This window comes from Corvus kubaryi, unplaced genomic scaffold (genome assembly GCF_017639235.1).
Source record: "Corvus kubaryi isolate FWS band 111438036 unplaced genomic scaffold, C.kubaryi_AGA036_p1.0 130, whole genome shotgun sequence".
Taxonomy (NCBI): domain Eukaryota; kingdom Metazoa; phylum Chordata; class Aves; order Passeriformes; family Corvidae; genus Corvus; species Corvus kubaryi.
The window spans coordinates 1,368,260-1,378,503 of NW_024580665.1; the positions used below are offsets into that span (position 1 = coordinate 1,368,260).

The window sequence follows — 10,244 nt, forward strand, 5'->3', positions numbered from 1 at the left end:
GGTAGCACCACCATGGGCCGGCGGGGCCGCGCCGCGCCCGCGCGCCCCGGCGTCCCGCGCTGCCCGCCGCGCTAGAGCCGCCGCCATGGGCTCGCACCTGCCGCCGCGCCCCGAGCCCCAGCTGGTGCTGCAGCTGGCGGCCGGGGCTCTCCAGGCGCAGAACTTGGAGGCACCGGGCGGCGGCCTGGGGCCCGAGTGGCAGGTGCTGCTCGGACGGGCGGACGCTCTGGCCTTCGGCGGGCGCCTGCACGAGGCACTACCGCTGTACCAGCTGGCGTCCCGCCACCAGCAGCTGCGTGCCGAGCAGCTGGAGAAGCTGGTGGAGTGCCTGGCGCAGAGTGTCCGGATCAAAGAGGGGCTGCCCGCCGCCGGGCAGCCCGCGGCACCCCGCGAGTGGGACGTCTTCAGGTGCCGCAAATGCCAGGGCTTCCTCTTCGAGCCCGTTTCCTTGCCTTGCGGACACACGTTCTGCAAAAAGTGCCTGGAAAGGGACCGGGCGCCCGAGTCCCGCTGCGTCCTGTGCAAGGAGGAGGGCGGCACGGCGGCCGGGCAACTCCTGCGGGTCAATGTCATCCTCAGTAACCTGCTGACCAAGTGGTTCCCCTGCCAAGTGAAGGCTTCGCAGCTCCGGCACGAAGGGAATCTCCTCTACAAGGAGAAGAAGCTCCAAGCCGCCCTGCAGAAGTACAACGAAGCGGTCAGCCTAGGTAAGGGCTTCTCCTGCCTGGTGCTAGTCCCCGGCTCCGCCCCGGGGGAGATAACTTTCCACGGGCCGGGGCTCGCTGGCGGCCTCTCCGGCGCCCCTCGTCCCGCCGAGCCCTGGGCTGTGCCGGAAGTACCCTGGTGTCCCGGGAGTGTGCCTGAGCCGCGCTCCTGCTCGCCGCCGGCTCCCCCGGCTGGGTCCTGGGGTGGGTGTCGGGACAGCCCCGGAGTGGAGCCCCAGGGAGGGGTCGCGGCTCTTCAGCCCGTGGCGAAACTGGGTCAGGAGAGCAGCGGTTGCATAAGCCCGAGCCTGCGGTCCGGCTGGGCTCCCCCCGGCCGGCGCCGTTGTGTAACTGGCGGAGCCGGGAGGGAGCGGAGCGCCGCGCCCTGGGCATCCCGCCGCGCCCTGGGAAGGGCTCTGGGCGCGGGGGATCCCCGCCGACGACCCCCGTGCGCGGAGGAGCCGCTTGCAGCCGAGCGCAAAGGCAGCGGCGGGGATGCGTGTCCGGGCATCGGGTTTGTCCCACACCCCCGTCCGGCCCGGCCCGGCTCTCCCGCCCCATCGCTGGGGAGCGCCTGCGGGGCTGTGCAGGGAGAACTTTTGATGCGGTCCTTCTCATGCAGTTTGAGGAAAAGTGACTCACTTATTACTTGCACGTTGCAAGTAATGAGTGGAAGTTAAATGCAAGGTATTATAGGGAAGCATTTCACTTAAATGAAAGTGTTCCCAAGAAAAGTGCCCAGCATTCCCCCCCAGCACACGCCGTGTCTCGATGATAGTGTGTGTAACTCGGTGATCGGTGTAGCGCTACCTGATTATTCATGCTGTCCCTTCTTTTCCTGTGTTTTAAGCTCTGGCATGAAAAGACCCTTATTTCTCACTTAAAAACTTTCATGCTACAAATTTTGAACTTTTGAAACTCCTCCCTACAGTATGACTGCATTCCTCCTGCTGTCTTAAATGTCTCCACCAACCCTCTGATCCCCAATCAGTGCTGGTAATTTATTGTGTGAGCGTCTCAGCATTTATTTGTGCAATGTTCTCTGCAGTTATATAACATATAGCTGGCATTTTGTCTGGAGTTGTCCGAAGAGGTTTCCAGATTTAATTTAGTACATAGTTATTTAAAAACTGGATATTTTGTGGGTTTGTGCAACTTGGAAGCACCAACATGTGTTTAAAAAACGTAAAAATTAAGGACTAAAGCTTATGTAACTAATTTCTTTTTACTTAATCAACCCCTTTTTCTATTTCCTACAGCTCCAAATGACCACTTACTATATAGCAACCGGTCCCAGATTAACTCTACTTTGAAAGCTTGTGAAGATGCATTGCACGATGCAGAAACAGCATGCAGGCTCCAGCCATACTGGTTGAAAGTAAGTGCTGACTCCAGCTGTACTTTTTTAAGGCCTTGATACTGCCCTGATAGGAAACTGTTAGAATGATGAGACAGTGGAATCTGAGGGAGGCTTTAAGCCCTGTAATTTCTTGAACTCCCACAATTACAGACATTTAACCATGATATTCTTTAGCTTCCTGAGGTGAAGGAAGAGAGTGCTAGTCCTGGAGAGTAAGCTAAGGCTATTATCTTTGACTTGGATGAATATCAATTTTGTGAACTCTCGAAAAATTGAATGCTGTGCTTATATCATTCTGTAAGAACAAAATAACTATTTTAGAAGGTGCATGTAGGGGAAATGGATGTTTCCAAGATCAGTTGGGCTTAGGTGCTGTGAGAATCATACTTGCATGAGTTGGAGAATATCCTGTTTATGCTTGTAGTTTTCAGAACTGTTATGTTTAGAAACCCAGACACTGGTGGTGTCTAGCTGTAAGACATGGTTATAGTGATTTTTCCTGTCTAACTTTTCTTTCTTCAGAAAGATCTTTTGTACTTTCACTGTGGTTTTATTGCATATTCTCTTGACAAAAGCTGCAGCTGTGGATGTGTTTCCTTGCAGGGTCATCTAAGGAAAGGACAAGCATTAGCTAATCTGGGGAAAACAGAAGAAGCTTTAAGGGAGTTTCTATTCTGCCTTGCTCTAGATACTGGGAACAAGATGGCCAAGTCTGAGGCCCAAAAGGTGAGTTTCCTTAAATCATCTGGAACTGCATAATTGTTTTTAGTGGCCTTTTATAAAGGAGGATAAGTTTTTTTTTCTTCTCTCTCATCACTGCAGAGAGCTGGATGGTAATATAAATCCAGACTGTTGTTTACATTTGAGTTGTGTATTGCTGATCTGAAGATAGAAAGATAGCAAGAAAATATACTCAGCTGCCACTCAGTGGAAACAGTTACAGCATTAGCATCAGCAAATTTGAAGGAAAACTGAATTGTTAATAATTGCCACCCACAGACTATTGTGATTCTCAAATTTCTAATCTGATTCCTAGCCTGGTAATCTATTACCAGTGATGGAGTGCACAAGAGGGGGAATTGCTACTGAATGATGTTTCAGGCCGTTGACTGGCAGAACACAACACGCAGCACTCATCAAACTCCACTTGGGAGCAGCAGCTTTCTTCCTACTGCCAGTCGTGCTGCCCAAGTGTCAGTGTGTGCAGGAGGTGTGAAAGAGGAAGCAGTCGACAAAGGAAGAGCAGTTTTAAAATAGTTTCTTAGGGTTGCTAATAATTAATGCTAAATAAGCAAAAAAAAAAGAATCTGCAATGAGGCTTTTTTCAGTAGCAGCCTACAATGTGTGTGAATTCTTACATGGCTTTTGTGAATATGGCTGTTTTGCCCACCCCTCAAATCTCTGATATCCTGTAGATCAGTATTTGGACGTTTGACCTTTTTGTTGTTGTTGTTGTCATAGCTAAAAGGCTCAGTGTTGCAGTGATTACTTATGACAATAAAAATATAATAGTTTTATTTTCCTTTATGGCAGTGTATTTATGCCATTCTCAATCACTGGTGGGATGGGAAAGTTGGGGTTTCCATGTGCTGTAGCAGACAAGGCTTTCTAAAGGCACAGTAGAATTCTTACAGTAAAACTCTATTCATGAAGGTAACACAGTATAACCTGAATGGTTGTAGTGAAATCAAATTTCTATCTCATTTATATATGGTTGAGATTTCAGCCTCCTTTGAGGATTTTTTGTCACTGATATTTAAGGGTTTTGTTTGCTTTTTTCCCCCCAATGGGTTCCATGCAGTCTTTCATTGTCATTGTGTCATGATTTGTGCTCATAGTCATGCTGGGAGACTTTCTGTGCACTAGAGCAAAAAGACCAGAAGCAAACAAATATGTTTCTAAATTCTGACTCCAGATAGCTGTTTCCAAGACATTTAATTTCTGAGCAGTGAGGTTCTGAGAAAAACTAGACTTCTTATAACTGAAAGAATCACTCGTGCACTCATCAGACACAGAGTTGATCCATGATGCAATATTTTACTGGGTCATTTCCAAGGCTGTTTGCATAACAATGACATACTTTGTTGTACCAAATTCTTTGAGTGCAGTTGTGATGTTCTGCATGTATTAACTGTCTGCCTGTGTTAGTTTGGACATAGTGTGATCCTGTGAAATCCTTTTTGGCTTTAAATAGAAATCTCAGCTATCATGTGATTTCCTCAGGCATCAGCAGGATCACCTCAGCAGTATGTTGAAATTAGTTTTTGAAGTGTGAATCTTCTATTCAGCTCTGTTTCTTTCCTTAAATAATCATCTGGTAAGCTATGCCATACAAGGGGCTTCAAGCTGCTACTTGAAACAGATTCACTTATTTTCTTATAGCAAATGAAAAAATAGCATTTTTCTACTGCCTACCTTTTTTGTATTCTCACATAAGTGAATTAAAAATAGCTACAGTTTACAATATCAGACACATTTACCCAACTGATCTTGGATTAAGCCTGTGAGATGAGTGCTTTCTGTACTAGTAAACTCCAGTGAAAGCTGATGTGCAGCAAAAAAATCCAAAAACATTTAAGAAAGATGTTAATAATTTCTAGCGAGCCCTGAACTGCAGGACAAAGAGGACAAAGGCATGTGTGTGTCACATCACAGAGAGTGGTTAATAACTCTGTGGGCTTTTTTAACTCTGAAAATGTTTCTTGCTGTCTGTTTGGCCTGTATTGCATTAGCTCTTGCACTTTTTGTTCCTACCCTAGTTTAAAGGGCTCTTTAAATGGTTTTAACAAAATCATGGATGCTTCTTTCAGCTATTCCCTTACTTGCTTTTTCGTTTAGAGGTTGCAAGGAAGGAACTAAGCAGTGAAGTGTTCTGTTTTATATCACAGCTTCTACTTAGTTTGTTTTCACTCATCCCGGGAAATGCTCAGGAACACTTACCCGATATCCTGCAGCTGTTGTCACATCACTCTAGATTAAAGGGGAATCTCCTAAATTCAGTGGGATCTGGAGGCACCAGCCATAACCTACAAAGGTTGCTCAAGGTAAAGATCAAGTCTGATGTGTGGTTCTTAATTTGTTGTGTGTTTTGTGTTCATATTGGGAAGCCTTCTCTCCTTTTTGCCTCTGGGAGATAGGAGGACACATTTTCTCAAATTTTTACTGAGTTTCAGAACATACAAAACAGTGTTGACTTACCAAAGTCTCCTTATTTGACTTTCTTTCTTTAATAGAAGTCCTCTGTTCTAATACATTTTATGTCAGAATTGAGTGGGTTCTACTCCTGTAATTGTCTTTAGGTCTTTCAGGTAGTTGGTAGTGGAAAAGGGCTTCTGTAGATTGGATTTAGATGCCCTCAAAAGCTGTGAAATGCTAAAATCTAGAGCTTCAACTCAAGCTATAACTGGTGATGCCAGTAACAAAGTCATCCCATACTCAGTCGGTACAATATTTAGAAGTTATTGTAGAGCTATGTAAGATATATTAGCTACTTCATAACTTTGGTTTTGCAGCTGTAGTTTTGTAAATGGCTGTAGAGGTTTACATTGATAGGTTTGTAGGGATCACTTCTGCTTCACTGAAACCTGAACTTTGGGATGGGGTTTGCATATATTTGCATATATTGTATATTTAGGAGAAAACTTGGCTAGTCCTTACAAACAAAAGTGGTAGTTTTGAGCAGCCTTGTTGAGACTGAAAGGAAACAATCAGTGACATTGCCCTCTGGAAAGGCTGTTAGGATATTCTGACAAGAAACCCTTTAGCATGACTCTTTCATAAAGCCATTCGAGGGACAGTTCACTCATCTTTCTGCATGTTATATGTCACCACAGCTCCTGATCACAATCCACAGTGTCTGTTTTCGGGTCCATCCAGGGAGTTGATGTTACAAAGCTGACAGGTGATGTCCTGCACAGTGGCTGCTCACAGGATGTCCTTTGGCCATAATGGGATAAACCCTGAGTGGTTTGTCCTCTGAGAAAGGAATCTGCCTTGCAAGAGGAAGCTCTGGGCATTTTCTCTCTTATAAATTTTGTGTGTTTTTACTGCTTCCTTAAAATAAACTGACATTGTTTTTGTTGTTCTATTGGTTGATACCATCATCATGATATAAACAATATGCATTTTTCCCATAGCTTCAGTGATAACAATATATTTAATGTGAGATCTCGCCACATTTCTGTCTGAATCCAGTTTCATGATCTTCAAGCTTTAAAGCCACACGAAAGGGCTGAAAGTACTCAATGGTGGGGAGGGGAAATCAGGTTTGTTTGTTGCTTGCTTTTTGGGGTTTGGGTTTTTTTAATTAGGATTAGCAATTCTCAGACTCTTGCTTCTTGACCTACAAAGTCCTTCCTGGTGATCCATAATATTAAATATTTGTGACAGGTTGAGTTTTTTCCTTACCAAGTTGTTGGAAGATTGGTCTAATGTCGGTCCTCTCTTCTCACAGGTCAATGTGGAAGAGAAAAAGGGTTTTTCCATTCAAGAGGAACCAAATGTAACAACTTCTGGTAGTTTGAGGAAATCTATACAAATTACAGAGAGCAAAAAGGACTGTTTGGAGGAGGAGAACAAATTCACCTCCATGCCAGAGTCTACTTTTCTCATCTCTGAGAAATGCAGCCTCCTGAAAAGGAAGTGCTGCTCTGAGGAGATGCGAAATGCTGAGGTGCCCTGCAAACTGATGAAGAAAGGTATGTTTAATTATACACAGGACAGGTTCCATGGCATGCAATCCATGGAAACTTTTCTTTTGTAAGATTCAGACAAAGAGGGACCAAATTACACTTTGCCTTTTATATTTTCTCTTTTGCCTAATCATGCCTAAGGCATGCATGATGTGGAATCTTTCCTGTGTGTAGGGAGAAAAAAGTCTAAAAAGGGGCAAAGAAGGTTGGGTCATGTGCTTTTCTCAGCAGAGCTCGAATCTTTTAAAGAACATCAATGTTTCACATGGTCTTACCACTTTCTATAACAATTTAAAAAGCTTAAAAGCACAAACTCTATTTGTTCTTCATATCTGGCCTTGTTTTCATGCTGTGGGAGATATTTACAATGGTATGAGAGAAGAATTTGTCTCACTTTAGACTTTCAGCAGTAACAAAAAGTGTTTTGACGTTGTTTGCTAATGCAAGGCCAAATTGAACCCTCTGTAAGTGGGTATAGTGTGACCAAAATTAAGGGGAGATGTGCTGATTTGTGCCAAGGCTGAATTTGAAGCTTTGCATAGAAATTACTCTAATGATGCTTCATGGTTCAGTAAGTTGCAAGTATATAGGAGACACATTTAAACATCATATGCTGGTGTAAATACATGAGTAGCATTGTGCTTGCATAGTTCTGTTCAATTACATTATCATTTTTTTTTCTTGTTGATAGACACAGTTGATACTAAGGGAAATAGTACTGGACAACATATTCCATTTGAAGTTGTGGATCCATCAGATTTGGACTGCTCCCTGTGTATGAGGTGTGTTCTTTTCTCACAGATATCTATAGCTTTCCAGCTGTATCTTCTTCCCTTTAATGACCTAGAGATTTTCTAGCTTACTTGGTACTTATTTTTGCCTGTGACATGAAATTAGCTTTTACTGTGACTGTTACTCCAGTGATGCATTTCTAGACCTTTAGCTCTGAGCACTGTTGATGAATGGGGAGTCTTTAATCTTCTCTGGGCTAGCAATTGCTTTGGAAAGGGCACACAAAGTCACATGCAGGTTAAGCAAGTTAGTGAAGGTGTCTGAAAGATTTACGCTCATCACTGGCACCCACCTAGCCACTGACACAGTGCACAAACCCACAGTTTGTCATCTGGGAATTTGTAGAGCTGTTTGTCACAAAAAGCACAAAATACCTAGAGACCACATCGAATGAATGTTCTGAGTTTACATGTGAAGTACTCTGTTGCTGCTATTGCAACAGGAGGATCTTGCGAGTAAACAAGAGCATGTTTTAATTCTCTTGCTTAAGAGATTTGTTCCTCACTTTACTGAGGCAGTCACTCCATTTGCTTGACGATTTCTTCTTCCAGTTGAACAACAGTTATTCTTGGGAGCAGCAATGACTTAGTAAAACAAGTAGGAGCTGTCAACTGCATCTGTTTTACTACTTGTTTTCTACAAAACATTTTAAGTCTGGCAAATATATTATGTGGGGGTTTTTACTGACTTAGAAATATTGGGAAGGTGTGCACTCACTGCAGTGAGTGTTGCTTAGGTTGCTTATTTTTTTTTAATTACCCAGATTTATCTATAATGCATGCTGGGGTTAGTTTTGCACAATATTTTTTAGTTCTTAAATAGTAGATATTCTCTTTAGGGATTTACTTTTGAAGGTCTGTGTTTTGAGAAATCTGGATTTTGTTGTTTCTATGCAGAAGAGGGGGCTTCAATTTCTTTCAGACAAACTGAAAGCTTTGAGGACCAACTGCTGTATTGCATGATTTGCTTCTGCTTGGAACAAATCAGATCTGCCCCCTCTCCCTGTCTACAGCTGAAATACGTTCCAAAAGTTTATGCAGCTGTCAAAACACTCCATAGTGCAAAGAGCAAAACTTTCCTCTAACAGAAAGCCACACAATTAATCTTAGTGGTTTAGTGATTCTGCTTGTTTATCATCATGTCCACAAAGCATTTTTCAGATGTTTTAAATAAAATTAATTAGTCCTACTTTCTCATCCTCTATGTTAAATCAGAAAGAACTAGACTACAATACATTTGTAAAGGAATTAGCCCAAGGATTACTGATTCCCTTACAGTATAGAGGATGGTATAGGTGCTGCACTTGTAATTGCAGTCACAAATCCAGGCCTTGCCTTCAGAAAGATGTTAGCTTTGTAACATCACTGCACAAGGAAGGCTTGTGCTCAGGAAAGCTCTCATAAGATCTTTCTTGTTATTTATGCAGACTGATTGTAATTATTTCCTGCCATGTGCTTCAGAAGTGTTTTGGGGATTTGGTTCCTGAGATACTTTGGGCTAATTACCTAGTAACCTAGTGACCTGTTCACAATTAACTGCAGGAGCTGTTATTAACCTTTTTGTCTGATGAAGTGGCCAAAATGTTATTGATCTACCTTTGCTCCAGCAGCAAGCAGAAAATACAAGGTAGTCAAAGCAACTTATTGGTGAGCAAAGAAGCAGCACTGTTCTGCTGCCATTTAGTTTCTGCTGTTTACAGTAGCTCAAAATAATGTCATGAGAAATCTTGATGTGTAGTGTTTCTTTCTGCAAATCATGGAGCTTGTCCAGGTCCTCTTAGAGTTGTTAGGAAAAGCAGCTGCTGGCTTTTGTAAGAGCTAGGGCAGACTCACGAATCTTAACAGGAGTATTTTGTCTTTATGCTACATTTCAGATGAAGTCAGTCCCTACTAAATTATTACATATGCAATGCAGTACTTACTGGAACATGGGGTAGAATTCAGTGTTTTGCATAGTTTAAGTGAGGTTTCTGTTTGTGAAACAATTAACAAGTGTTTTGAGTTACACTGTCAAGTTGCAATAAGATAGGTGTGGCATTTCAGATGCTATTTCATATGTTCCATTGCTTAAATGTCAATGTTTTTGGTAACTAATGACATTTAATAAGCTCTCTACAGCAGTCTTGTTAAAAGCCAATTACATTCTTAAATACACTCATCTTGTTAAAGATGCTAATAAACATGGGTTTATGTATTGTAATTTCCACATGTTTAACAGAGCATAGTGTACTGTTTTGATAAACTAATACTTTAAAGAAAAATTATTAATTCACTTAAATTATAATGAGACTAATATTAAAGACCTTAAAATGCTTAGACAATATGTTGTAAAATACAGTATGTTCCAGACAATTTAGTTTCTAGTTTTGAATTATTTCTATTTTTTAAAAAACTTCTATATTACTTACATCTCCTTAAGGTCCTTATTGACAAGGAATCATGACTTTGCAATATCACATAATCCTAATAAGGAAAAAAATCTTTACATGAAAATAAGTGTCATAGAGGTATTTGGAATGGGTAAAGAAACAGGTACCATGATACTTTGAAGACCTGGCCTTATATATTTAAATATTCTTCCAGAGGAAGCATGAACTTCCTGTCTCTCATTTTCCAGAAAAGCAGTCACTTGAAGGTTAAAAACTCTATTTCCCGCCCCCCGGGGGGGGGGGGGGGGGGGGGGGGGGGGGGGGGGGGG

General features: G+C 42.6%; 1 protein-coding gene across 3 annotated transcripts in view; it reads left to right on the forward strand.

The window, feature by feature from the left end:
- The first annotated feature begins 62 nt into the window (after positions 1–62).
- LONRF3 (LON peptidase N-terminal domain and ring finger 3) overlaps positions 63–10,244 on the forward strand; it is a 20,292-nt gene continuing 10,110 nt past the window's right edge. The window contains exons 1-6 of one of the 3 annotated variants that reach the window (XR_006016067.1): positions 63–707; positions 1,964–2,082; positions 2,668–2,790; positions 4,953–5,108; positions 6,518–6,761; positions 7,447–7,537. Coding sequence is in view for 2 of the 3 variants with exons in the window: in XM_042028051.1 (XP_041883985.1) it covers positions 86–707; positions 1,964–2,082; positions 2,668–2,790; positions 4,953–5,108; positions 6,518–6,761; positions 7,447–7,537 (1,355 nt within the window). In the remaining variant the exon portion in view is untranslated. The remainder of the gene's footprint in view (positions 708–1,963; positions 2,083–2,667; positions 2,791–4,952; positions 5,109–6,517; positions 6,762–7,446; positions 7,538–10,244) is intronic. The other 2 variants (XM_042028051.1, XM_042028058.1) reach the window with 2 other exon arrangements.